Source organism: Seriola aureovittata, chromosome 23 (assembly GCF_021018895.1).
Source record: "Seriola aureovittata isolate HTS-2021-v1 ecotype China chromosome 23, ASM2101889v1, whole genome shotgun sequence".
NCBI classification, from domain to species: domain Eukaryota; kingdom Metazoa; phylum Chordata; class Actinopteri; order Carangiformes; family Carangidae; genus Seriola; species Seriola aureovittata.
In genome coordinates, this window is record NC_079386.1 from 15,523,465 (window position 1) to 15,537,008 (window position 13,544).

At 39.4% G+C, this 13,544-nt stretch overlaps 1 protein-coding gene across 1 annotated transcript; it reads left to right on the forward strand.

Moving 5' to 3' along the window:
- The first annotated feature begins 4,589 nt into the window (after positions 1 to 4,589).
- LOC130164087 (chymotrypsin-like protease CTRL-1) lies at positions 4,590 to 11,211 on the forward strand. Its single transcript, XM_056368514.1, has 6 exons — positions 4,590 to 4,678; positions 5,855 to 5,875; positions 6,171 to 6,333; positions 7,472 to 7,737; positions 7,982 to 8,121; positions 10,379 to 11,211. The coding sequence occupies exons 1-6, from the start codon at positions 4,621 to 4,623 to the stop codon at positions 10,739 to 10,741; spliced, it is 1,011 nt and encodes a 336-aa protein (XP_056224489.1). The 5' UTR covers positions 4,590 to 4,620; the 3' UTR covers positions 10,742 to 11,211.
- Positions 11,212 to 13,544: the final 2,333 nt, after the last annotated feature.

The following is a 13,544-nucleotide window of genomic DNA, read 5'->3' on the forward strand; positions in this document are numbered from 1 at the left end:
CTTTTCTCCTCCAACTCTTCTATTCTCACCTTTAATACACAAACCTCTACTTTTCCTGGCACTCGAGAACACTTTTATTCTTCCCCTTCCTTTCTTCATTGACATCGACCTTCAACTCAAACTTTAGCTGAGTCAGATGCAAGAGCACATGACGTCAAAATTAAACCTTTTTTAATGTCATCTTGAGTGTTTAATCATGTTTTTTTTTGTTGGTTTAGGTACATGTGGCTACACTGGTCCAACAAAAAGTCATGGCCACACATTATACAGATGTCTTCTGAAGATTTATTTTCTCTCGTTAGCTGGTAACGTCAGAAGACACCGTGAAAACTACAAGAAAACTAAACGTGAAAGTTAAAAAAATACTCTAACTTTTTAAGTGTCCGCATAAGCAGGCTCAAACATGTTAGGCTAGTCTCCATCAATAATCAGAACGTAGCACATTGTGCATATAAAGGCACACTAACAACATCATACACAAATAATGAAATACAATGATAATTGTAACACGTTATCCTCGAAACATAAACAAAACCCCCACACGACGGGCATTTAATTTATCAACCAATCGTTATTTTAAAACTGGTATATTTTAGACAAACTTTTTATTTTGCATTTTTAATCCTTTTTAACATCTGTATGAACTCAAATTACCATGAAAACCTTATGAGCCATATGAAATAAACATTTCAATGAAAAGTCTCTCAGAGAGTTGCAGTACATAATGTGATTTAAGACCCTAAAAGGCATTTATACCCAACTACCTAGCTATGTTTCACCTACACATCACTATACTTGGGTTTATTTTGATTACTTTACTTCACAGCTCTATAAGCCAAATGTAAATAACTATTGTTATCTTAAAAGAATATGGTGCTTTGGATGCTAGTTTTGTCTTATCCAGTGCTCCTGGGTGAAGACTGGTGGTACTGGACAGTGTTTTGATTTGGGACTGTTTGAACTCAAAGCCGGAAAGTTTATCTGCTTATTGTGCAACACTCTGGTGCTTTGTTATGTAGGATAACCAAGTGGCTTCGATGAGAGGCTGCGGCAAGAATTAGACATTCATATTTCCTGGTTAAGAAAAAAAAAAAAAAAATGGCTGTGTCTTCAAGCTGAAGAGTGAATAAAGCTTTAAAGCAGACAAGGACACAAACATGAAATGAATGTGAGTAATTTCAGGGAGGTGTATGTGCATGCCACTCCACCGATTATAGTGACAAACAAAAAAAAGTAAGAGCTAGGGTTTGGAGCTGTGCCGGCGCAGAGTTGCACTGCATGTTCTGTGTCTGCACGAAGTTCAAGCCTTAAGTCACGCATTGTCTGATGGTGATAACTGACACCATCCTCATTCCTTCACAAATCCCTGCGACATTTCAGCTGTTCGTCACATGCCATCAAACAGGCCATTGTCTCAACAGCCAATGTCTTTGTCTTTTCTTTGTAACACAAATTTCTCACGCAGTTTGAGCCGGTTTGGCTTTGACATTTCTCCTGCGAACAGAGGACTGAAACATAAAGTTAAAAGAACATGTCAACTCACTAATCCTGTTCCTGAATTTGTGGGTGGATCGGTACATCAATCTGGTTTAGCAGAATACCGAACACTAATCTGGTGGCTTTAGAATTTAGATCATATCAAATAAAATCCTGTTTATGTATTCAGTTTTTATGATACCAGCAGGCTGCTTTATAATATGAAACCACTTTACACAAATGAACAACAACATCAACACAAAATTTACCTGTATCAGCATCACATGCTTGTAAAACTATTTGATAATCATGTGAAGACAAAATATTATGTCCTCTTTTGCTTTCCATACAATGCATCAGACATTGGACATAATGCAAATTCCGTCATGAAAAATATAAATAAATTCTGAGATCTTTTGTTTTGTCTCCTCTCAGCTTGTTCACCGGGGCAGTCTCAACATGAGAAGCACGCTGACAGCTAAAATTAGATTTTATTGATTTTACTCTGGCATCTTGCATGATTGATTGCCAGGCCAATTATACGCTTTTAATGGGTTGGATTTGACGTATGTTCCTAAGATATGTGGATGTGCTCGTCTCTCCATCTCTAATTCACAGACACAAAGGCAGAAAGATCAGATTGTTGGCAAACACATCCTTAAGTGACAAGTAAATACGTGACATCATCTACCTGTGTACATCACAAGCAGGTAATGAAATAATCATTTTAAAAGGTTTCGTCTCAGGCTTAAACCACCGTGAGGTTTCTAGTTTGACGGATTTTAAAGGCCCCACACACCCTGCACAGTTGTTTTTGATTTATTCTGTCAATAGATCTCTGCTCAGGCTAAAGCTGGGACAAAATACTTCATCACCAGAGACTGTCTGACTAATAAAAACGGTAAAAGTATAAGAGCAATAACGAGAGTTAACATGAGAGTCATGGAGATGTCAATCAACCAGTCTCACACATACACACACACAATCTATCACTTCACTTGCATCCATTTCCTGGAGACCCAAGCACTACCATGCCTTAAACCAAGGCCTTACCTTTCAATTCAATGATTTATATTATGGGGAAGTCACATCCTAACAAAAGTACACACACTCACACACACACTCACACACACACACAAGCTGTGTCCAGAATCACTCCCCTGTTCGTTCAGTCACTGCTTCCTCTGTAATAAACTCTACATTGAGATTTCGGACCCGAATGACTCATCAGCGTTTAGCGTCATCAGGGACAGGTTATAGGCTGCACAACTATAATTTTTTGTATCTATAAAATGGAGCATATTGCATTGTGGGACTGTCGGCAGGAAGTCATGTAGATGGAACCTGTAAAAGGCACTAGGCAGAGCATAAATTTCACACCGATTCACACAATCAAATATAATGGAGGACAGTACTTACTGTGTACTGTATATTAAATTCAGGGGCGAGTTCTGGCCAACCACAGCTTTAATCAGCCAAAATAAAACCAATCAGTCAGTTTAAAGTCACCTTTTAATTGATGACTTTGGTGTCCCATCTTTACAACAACAGTTTGTTCTAACTGTGAAGTTTTTCATTCTAAGAATAAAAAAGCTTATGGAGTCCAACCACACGGTGCACACTCCATAAAGCTGAACAGACAATGTGCGCTGCTCTTTACTTGAGAAGTCCACACACGCTGCAGAGATCGAGACATTTCACTGCTGTTTGGTGACTGCAGAGTGGGTTCCTGTTAATTATGTAGGTAATAAAAAACAACTATGGAGAAGAAAAAAATAATACCTCGGACAGCGGAGAAAAAAAGCTGTTGACATGTTGTTTCTTCACTCCTCTTGGATCATATCTTTTGTTGCTCATACAAAGGAAACATGAGTCCCCCGGAGCTCAGCTAGCAAACAAATTACTTATAAATAATAATATCAGTGCCAAAAATGCAGCCTTTGTGATTCTGGCCTGAATTTACAGCTTGTATCCCAGGAAGTAATGTGTAATCCTCTCCAGTAAATTCAATTCTGAGTCAAATAGAGGTGTTACCTCTGATGGAAAAATGTTTTATTAAAGATTAAACAGTGAAGCAATGAATGTCTTCTTGAAAAGCAATGCCTCCCTTTGGGACTGAGTGAATGTGGTTTGGAATCATCTGTGGTTAATTTGCGGGTAAAATTGAAAGTCAATGTTCAAATTTCAGTTTCAGGGGGAAATGGTGCATTTTTAGTCATAGTCTTAGTCATTTGGGTTTAATTATATTGCACAGTGGACTTCGGCTGATATGAGGTGTCCATATTTATTTGTTTTTAGGAGTTTCAGGCACCTCTGTATTACTGCTGTAAGTGGTCATTCAGATACATGAGAGTTTTTCAGAAAAGTCGAAGCAACTTTGACGTTAAAGTCAATTTTATTTACAATCTGGAAACTTGCAGTAATAATATTTCCAATACGAAACTAGCTCACGGTGGCTAATAATAGCTAGTGTTAGCAAACCACACCTAGATCATTGTTGTGTTAACTTCACTGACAGTGCAAGTCTTCCCTTCTGTTACATGTATTATGGCCTTTACTACAATAATTTCCACTACAGGGAAAGCTGAATTTTTATAATTAAATCCTTGAAATGATTTTACTTAACAAAACATTCAGTTGTTGAATGAAAAAATGAATTGCCTTTAAAACCTTGGTAACATGAAATAGCTAGGAAAGTGTGTATGACGTGAAGCTCTTAGCCTCTCTCATTAACAAAACCAATATCTATCCAACAGCCTTGAGGTTGCTAATGACACCCTACCTTTAACAATACTGAAGCTAATGAGCAGCTGTCTCTTCTCTCTCTTTGGAAAGTAGAAAAGGATTTTCAGATTATGATCCTGAAGACTTGTGTGTGGAATTTCACCTTGTGTTACACTGCATTACTTTTAGCTCGGTGAGCGTAGATGCAGCTATATGCACATAGCAGACAAACACAACCATCAAGACAAACATGTTTGACTGGGTGTATACTTCTTTAATCTTTGGTTATGTTATGTGCAGATGTCGGTAAAAGGGAAGCAGTTGTGATTATGGTGCAATGGTATGACACTGTGGGTGGATCTACACGCCAGGAATCATATATTTAATGTTGAGGACAAAGTGAAGGAGTCAAAAGTAAAAATGGCTCTACAGCAGCTTCTGTGTGGTATAACTGTGATGATCACAATCTTCTCCCAAGGTAAGAAAGATGGCTTGATTTTTACTTTACAATATTACAGATAGATTTCCTTATTACTTGGCTCACATCAAGGGTGGAAGGAGTACGAGACTGTCATGCAACTTATGGGCACCTGGGTTGAAAACTGCTCAAATAAAAAAAAAAAAATTGCACATTAAAGACTAGGTAACATTTTTCCATCTGGTTACGGTGAAAGGGCCCATGTGGAATATGAATAAGTTACACCAACGACTCACTCTGCAGTTTTGCAGTGTTCAAAATGATTTAAAAAATAAAATAAAAAATTCATCAGAAAGATTGTTTTTCACAGTTTTCTGTATGAGGGGAAAATCCTCCTGAGCACGTCAAAGCAGCAGAATTGTAGGCTGATATTTAGTTTCTTAAAACTACAGAAGAAATATCGTTTAACAAATATCTACTATGTGAAAGCAGAGTGACTGATTTTTATAATGTAATCAAAAACACTCAAGTTAATCAGTTATATTCACTACGAATAAATAGGTATTTTAACACTTTGACGCTTTGTCATTTTTTTGTCCTATATTCAGCAAATAATTTTGACTTTTTTATTTATTTCTCGATTTTAAACAATGATCAATTAAACAAGTACAGCAATTAATTTGGGTATATTTATTATAACTTATTCTTTGGAAGTGCAGAACTGAAAAATGTTTGCATCAACCCTATATGACCTACTGTTTCACGGCCTTATACGGCAACAAAACAGTGACGTTTTATATGGAACATTCATGGACAGAAGAGTAGTATTACAAGTTACATGGATATCAACATATGTTTTGGTCATTGTGGCACGGTAATATTAATATATTCAAAATGTTGTCGTTTTTTTGCGTAAATTAAGAGGAGACTAGTGTTAAAATGTTTCTTCCAAATGTATTTGCACTTGCATTTTCTCTCCTTTTGATTTTTTATGTTTAGTGTCATTATGTGCGACTGTGCTACATGTTCACCAGAACGATTTTCAATAGTTTATTAGCTTTTACCAAAACATACTGTACACGATGTGAACAACTTGGGATGTTAGAGGAGTCTGCCCACGATAAAGAAGGCCACAGTTTAATTCATTGACATTCTGTCCGTTATCGGTGCAAGTTATCATCTGCTTCAGCATGAACAGGTTCGCCTAACACAACTTTCTCTCTTTTTGAATTTCAGGTTGTGTATCACAGAGTTTTGGTAAGCATCCAAGCACAACATTACACGCTCCTCAAGTTGCAGGTTTTGTTACCTGCAGTCAACAGTAGTAAATGGATAGTATAAGCAGTATTTACCTCTCGTCTCAGCAATAACGAAGTACTGTACTGTGTTGTGTTGAATAAGAACTCATTTGTCATCTGTCACCATTGTCCTGGTTAAATCCTGGTCACAATGGCTAATTTCAAAAGGCACAGACAGACCTGTTGCGTAAACCAGGTATGGGAACCTGTTGCATATTGACCATGTTTAATCCTCGTTTATTCTCCAATGTCAGGATGCGGCATCGCTCCTCTGAACACCAGAATTGTGGGAGGTCAAGATGCGGTGCCAGGAAGCTGGCCCTGGCAGGCCAGTTTGAACAGTGATGGCTCTCCCTTCTGTGGGGGGTCACTGATCAACAACCAGTGGGTGCTGACAGCTGCTCACTGCGTAGACGGGTGAGGAGTTACTGTGGGAAGTTTCCTTGCAGCAGGACATATAGACTGGCAATACATAACTAACCATGTTCAAATAATACTTCACTCATACTTTATATTTCAGGGTAAGCCTAATAATCATACAACGCGAAATCCACTTTCACCTCTCGTCTCAAGGAAGTGAAAACATATTTTAAAAAGGCGTTTGTCAAAACCCCATCCTTCACACGCTCCTGTGCACAACAGGCATCTCCACCATCCACATTCCACCTGTGACACAGGTGTATCCACACATCAAACACAGCGCAATAACAACTGGAAAATTATTATCAAGACTTACCGAAATCATTTTCAAATTATCCTTGACTTACTGTTCTTCCAAACTGTTTCAAGGCTGTCTTAATCAAAGCAAGAACATATTTGGAATTATTTGGAAAGAAAGGAATAAACTGACTACGACTTCTGGGCCCTTAGGTGGTCAGTGGTACATTGGTGCCAACATGTGATCTATCTTATCTGGATAACAACAAAAAAAAAAAGCAGAATATGTTGTGATCAGATCTCAACTAGATCAGAATGTTGATAGCACTGTACTGTCGATCCACTGAAAGTGATGCAAAGGTCAACAGCTTATCTTGGAAACAGAGGGAACCACCTAGCCTAGATCTATCTGAAGATAATAAAACCCACCAAGTTCAGTATCTGTCAAACTCACTTAGCAAGTTATATCCCATTTGTTTAATCTGTACAAAAACAAAGATATAAAAAACAACAGCTGTTTTATGGTGGGTTATGTGCAGGACTTTTTCTCATTACTGCTGCCGTATTTCCTAAATTGTTGAACTTTCAGAGAAGAATGTGGCCAGCAAGTTAAAAGGTCACCTGACTTCAGGTGGGAGAAGTAGCAACCTTAAAAAGTAGATGAAGAGTACATATTTTGAAAAATGTGACAAAAAATAAAAGATGTCCGTCCACGGCATTTATTTCCTCGGCCTATGACGGGCAATGCTCGTTGGCAACATCACCTAATTTAGTTGCGTATTATCAGCCGGAGAATCAAGATCATGGGGCTTAAAGCATCAACACTTATTCAGTTGACACAAAGCTAACTATCAAAAAAAAATTTTTTAAATGACTACTTTATTTTTTTGCCTTCAAGGTCTCAAGAGCAAACAACAGTTTATCTGGGCCGCTACAACCAGTCCGGTCCAAACGTCAATGAAGTGTCACGCACAGTTGCTCAGGTCGCTTGCCACCCTTCCTACGATCCCCTGACCTCCGACAACGACATATGTCTTCTGAAGCTGTCGGCCCCTGTGAATTTTACTAACTACATACAGCCGATTTGCTTAGCCGCAGAAGGCAGCACTTTCCACAATGGGACTAGCAGCTGGGTCACTGGTTGGGGTGATCTCATGGAAAATGGTAAGCTAACAGATTGTACAACCAAAGTAAAACATTGCATCATATAATTCTTAAATGATTCTCCTGAGTTCTGATTTGCCATGATGCCTAGAGATGCGATGTGTAGTGACATGCTAATAATGCTTGAAAAAAATTTTGCACAAAATATATTTTTTACTTTCATATTTCTTACTTGCAAAGCTCTTAGCTGTTATTTTTGTTATCACACATTAATTTGAATCTTACCCTTTAAAATCTCTCCAAGGTTTTTCCACATCCGAGACCCTACAGGAGGTTAATATACCAATAGTGGGAAACAAAGAGTGCCAATGCTACCACAGATCTACTATCACCGAGAACATGATCTGTGCTGGGCTCAAAGCTGGAGGGAAAGATTCATGTCAGGTGACCACCCCTTTATCTGTGTTTGTTATGCAATGTTTGTGTTTGGGTTTTTTTAGCTGCCAGCGGAGAAATATATCCTCACATGGAGGTGAGACAAAGCAGGGTAGTTTGCAGAAGCATCCTGGAAATATGTATTTGATATGTATTGAAACCACTGTAAAGTCTGGCAAATCCTTAAAAGTGAATGTTTAAATTCTAAATTTAAAGTCCATCAGTGTATCAGACAGTTTGCTGTAATTTGCCTTGTGGTCCATCCTACACTCACTGAAGTAGAAATTTTACTAAACATTACATGGGTTTGAACTTGTTTGAACTTGACTTTTTGAAAAATCCACAGTCATATGTCAGCCCTAATTCACAGTTTAAGCTTACCTTATACCTACATAGTAGCATGGTTCGTCTCAGTTGTTTTGTTGTTTGTAGATATTTTTATTCAATATATCTGTTACTTTTTCCTACCAAGAACGGCTAACGTTAGCTAAAATTTATGGCAGCAACATAATGTTACTGAAAAGAATTGTGCTAATTGGAGATATATTTCGTTTTTGTGTCATTTTTCTGATATTTTGACATTTTCTTTTAAAAAAACACATTAACTTACTATACAAAAAGATCAGTTCTGTCTGTTCAACACAGAGGAAGCTCTGGTGTTCTGCCTAGCTTAGCATTGAAAAACAGCTGGAAAAAGCTAACTAACAAAAGGTCCAAAGTCACCTTATTAATATATTGTATGTGTGTATTTAACATGTTTAGACAGAAACATGTAATGATTGTAGTTTCCTGACTAACACTCTCACTAACTAACTCTGATCAGATGGTAGCTGCCTCTTGGAAGTGTGATTAGCTAGCTAGCTAACAAGGTACGCCATGTATATAAGACAGTGTCAGAGATGCTGGAAAACTTTTTTTCCGCTGCCTTTGACGTAGGCTAACCGCTTCCCCTTGCTTCCAGTCTTTGCGCTAAGCTAAGCTACACACATCATAGAGCTATAGAGCTAGCTTCCCACCAAACAGTATTGCGGGATTCATGCGTTGGCAGGCGGAATCATAGGCGGCGCCAGCAATGGGCCCGGGTGGGCCCGGGCCCACCCATTTTGAGCCAGGCCCACCCATTCAAGCCAATCAGAAGAATATGTTTTGGGGATTAAAATGTTCATCTAATTGCCAGTTTTAGCTGAGCTCATGTGAAGCTAACTTCTCAGTCAATCAGCAGCTTTCTAGCATACGTGAGTGCCCGCCCCCAGGCTGCGTTATCAGCATGTGACCCGAATGAAATGAATGAGTTAGTTTGCGCGCAAACAGTCAGGAAGAAAGAAATGTGTAACGTTACAGGTAAAGAGAAAAAAGAGAGACGGAGTTTAAGATGGCGAAACAGAGCAGCTTACTTGGTTTTTTTAACAAAAGACGCCGTGTTGAGCAGGAGGAAACTCCACTTGATTTTGACTTGAGTTCAGCTGTCCGGCCCCGCTCCCAAAGCAACGCTAATCCTCCTCCTCCTCTTCCCCCTCCTCCCCCTTCATGCATCCCCTCACAGTCATGTCAGCAAGGGAAAGAGAAAGGCAAGTAATGTTAACGGCAGTGTCTCTGTCTGTTTGTCTGTCTGCACGTTTTCTGGGGGGAACACTATTGGCAGCAGCAGACAAAGGTAACATATGATGGCGTTATGTGTTATAGGAGGCAGGGTTCAGCAGCAGCCTAGCACGTCGCAAGTTCCCCGACCCAGAGACATGTCACAAGCGCTCTCTCTCTCTCTCTCTCTCTCTCTCTCTCTCTCTTCTCTCTCTCTCTCTCTCTCTCTCTCTCTCTCTCTCTCTCTCTCTCTCTCTCTCTCTCTCTCATCTCTCTCTCTCTCTCTCTCTCTCTCTCTCTCTCTCTCTCTCTCTCTCTCTCTTCTCTCTCTCTCTCTCTCTCTCTCTCTCTCGTTTGATCTGAGTACCGGTATGTTGTAACATTGTAGCTTGGTTGGTTAAATAAATGGAGAGGGGGATATGTTTTGTGTAGTCAATAAGAGAGAGAAATGAAGTCTGCTGAGTTATAGGTCTTTGTCCAGTTCAGCACTGAGCTGAGGGCAGCGACACAGGAGCCACTCAGGTGCAGAGTCACGGAAGCTGTTGCAGGTTGCAGCGCGGTGCTGTGTTTTTCCTTTTTTTTATTGGCCCATCCATTTTTCTGTAGGCCCACCCTTTCACAAAATCCTGGCGCCGCTACTGGGCTGAATGCTTCCGCCTCAACAACTATCATTCATTTCTTTCCACAGGGAGATTCAGGGGGCCCATTGATGAGCAAAGAGGGTCCAAGGTGGATCCAGAGTGGAGTTGTGAGTTTTGGTTTAGGCTGCGCCCGGCCTAAATCCCCCGGAGCCTATGCCCGAGTGTCCCAGTACGAGGAGTGGATCAAGAACGTCACCAGCAGCGACAAACCAAGCTTTGTTACCTTCACCTCTGAAGGAGAGGACTCCGACTCCAACTTCACCTGTCCAACACCTCGACCAACACCACCACCCTTCAGAACCACCACAGATGATGAGAGCATATTTGGGGGTGGTGAAAATGTGATGGCTCACTTCACCTCACTCTTTGCCCTTTTTCTGTCGCTCTATGTACTGGTTGGTTTTGCATAATGTGAAACTATGTGCAATTTAAGATTCCTGTGCCCACATATCTAATTCACTGTTTGGCCACGAGGGCTCTTCTTATTGTAACAGTACAAAAACATTTTTAACACAATAATGAAGCACTTATAATCACAAATGGGATTACTTGACTGGTTTTGTCTTCGATAAAATTTTATGTTAGAAATATATATTCTTATGTAATGATTTGGTACAGGGCAGGCAGCTTAAAGAGGGTTTGTCAGAGCTTTCTTTCTTTTTTTGTTGAAAACAGCTGTATCTTGATACAGGGTTGATGAAAGCAATGAGGTTTTGACCCAAAACAATAAAGCTGCAGATTGTAAAACAATGACAACAAGGTAAAAGATGAGGTGAAACCAGTAGGGGGAACTGCAGTGGGGTTGACACTGAGCAACTTTTTATTATCATTATTATAATTATTATTGCAATTTTTCACTCAAATAAAGTTAATTAACACACTTGGACACTCAATTTTTGAACTCTCATTTTCCCAGAACACATGCATCACGACACAGAAAATTTGGCAAGACCACTGGATTAAAACCTAATGTCTTCAAGGTGAAAGTCCCCACATTAGTTGGTTGACTAAACCCGAAACGCATCCTGTCCTTTCCAATAGAGCTCCTCAGAAAAGGATTACACATGGTCACACATAAACACACACACGCCTGTTAACCTGCCAGGGAAATGGGACTCATCTCCCCTGGCCTGCAGAATTAAATGCAATAAAAAACAATTAAATGCACTGATTCCATGAGTGTGTTTGAGCGTCCGTTACGTACGTTTGTGTGTGCAAGTGTCTCCCCGTGTAGCTGTGTGCATCACGTTGTCCTTCAGTCCCCGTCAAGGTTCATAAACTCCCTCTGAAGTGAGACTTAATTGGGCCAAATGGAGCGTATTTATCATTTCCTTGCATTTTTTAAGTTTAAATTTTTAAATATCTCACAAATGAAGGACACTGTGATCTATGACACACACACACACACACACACACACACACACACACACACACACACAAATATAAATATGTTCTGGATGGCTGATCAGAAAACAAAGCAGCGAGCAGCCCGAGGCAACACAAGCAGTCGAATTGTTATTCTGCGGCTGTGATGGTGTTTTATTACTTCAGCCTCAGTGGTGAAAATTGTGTTTATGGACTTTTCTCATAGTGTAACTCACGGAGAACCAAAACAAAGATGAGCAAAAACAAAAATGACCTGACAAATCTGACTCTGGGGTGAGAGACACCCTCCTGAGAGTAAAGTTCACTCCGTTCCCTGATGTCCAAGCAGTTTGTTTCTGTTTCTCCTCTCACTGTCTCTGTCTTGGTTAGCCACATTAATCATTTTGATTGTACTGAAACCTGTTTTTACCAGCAGGCTTAGGAGAGAAAGATTATTAAAATAACGTCCCTGTTATTGTGCATTTTTATTACTTTCGAGCACCTTTTTTAACGGCTCCGTACTTAATATGTCTGATTTGCTTTTTTGTTATGTGTACTTTATGAACATTGAAAGCTCAGAGAAGAGAAAATGGGACAAAAAGAATACGTAGCTGCAATATATTTTTCACCATGTTAAAAAAAAGAAGATTGTTGAATGTTTTTATTTTCATTGCATTAGTGTAAAAAGCAAAAGAAAAAATAATAACAGCAACCTTGTAAGAAATGCAGACAAGAAAAGCCTATTAAATGAGAAAAATCTGTGACTAAGTGGCATTTAAACAAACAATGCGCTGAAATGTTGTCATTATTATTACTATTGAGCCATCGACATTATGCTTCTGAGAAAACAGCAGAAAACTGGACTGAACAAGAAGATGACGGATAATAGAGTGAATGACAGACACTGCAGAGGCTGCATGTGACAGTTTTCTCTCAAACGTTCGCTGTGTACATCCAAATGTTTATGAAAGATTCAAGAGAAACTTAGCACAAATGATTGCACATAATGACATAGTGTCTATTCACCACAGAAGAAAAATACCCACACAATTAACCTGTGCAGCATGAAAGAAGGAATGATGACAGGAACAATTGCTTTGAATGGAAAAAAGTTCTTAATAGACAAGATATTTCTGCCTTAGTAGTTTTGTTTCCAAAAAGAGAACAAGTGTGCGTGAGTGGCAGTGAATGCCATCAGTGCAGAGGTATGCATGTTACATAAAAATGTGGTCGCACCGGAAAAATGAGGTGGATCAGTCCACATAAAGGTCAAAACCCCAGCAAACAATGGCATAAAACAGGGCTGAAATACCAGTCAACACTAGACAAAAAACACAACTGAGACACAGGATGACAGGAACAATTTCTTAATAGGTTAAAACCCCAGCAAATAATGGAAAAAGTCAGGACTAAAAAAAAAATCTGTGAATATTGGAATAAAACACAATTGACTGAGGGTTAAAACACCAGTAAATACAGATAAATATCAGACAAAACCAGGACAAAAACACAGGATGTTAGACTAATAGTCATCCACTCATCCGTGCAAAAACAGGACGGACAGATACCAAAGACATAATCACTTTAAGAAAACAGGCCCTTATAAAGAGCAGTGCACTGCAGAGGTTGCTGCAGCTCTGTCTCAGTGCTGACTCACTGCTGATGCGTAATGACTCACGGTGAAGTTTAGATCAGACGCTGCTCGTTAGTGAGCTTCTGCTGAACTTCATCACTGTTACATAAGCCTAATATGAGAAGTCAAAAATCAATCCTTAAGCACGTATTGGTACCAAACGGTAGCAGCGCCGGTTGTAGTACATCGAATTTCATTTTGTTTGTCTTGTACAA

Excerpts from the sequence above, each read along its gene's own strand:
- LOC130164087 (XM_056368514.1), top strand. The coding sequence starts at position 4,621 with ATGGCTCTACAGCAGCTTCTGTGTGGTATAACTGTGATGATCACAATC. Across the intron at positions 5,876-6,170 it reads TTGTGTATCACAGAGTTTTG|GATGCGGCATCGCTCCTCTG; the intron begins GTAAGCATCCAA and ends CTCCAATGTCAG. Across the intron at positions 7,738-7,981 it reads GGGTGATCTCATGGAAAATG|GTTTTTCCACATCCGAGACC; the intron begins GTAAGCTAACAG and ends AATCTCTCCAAG.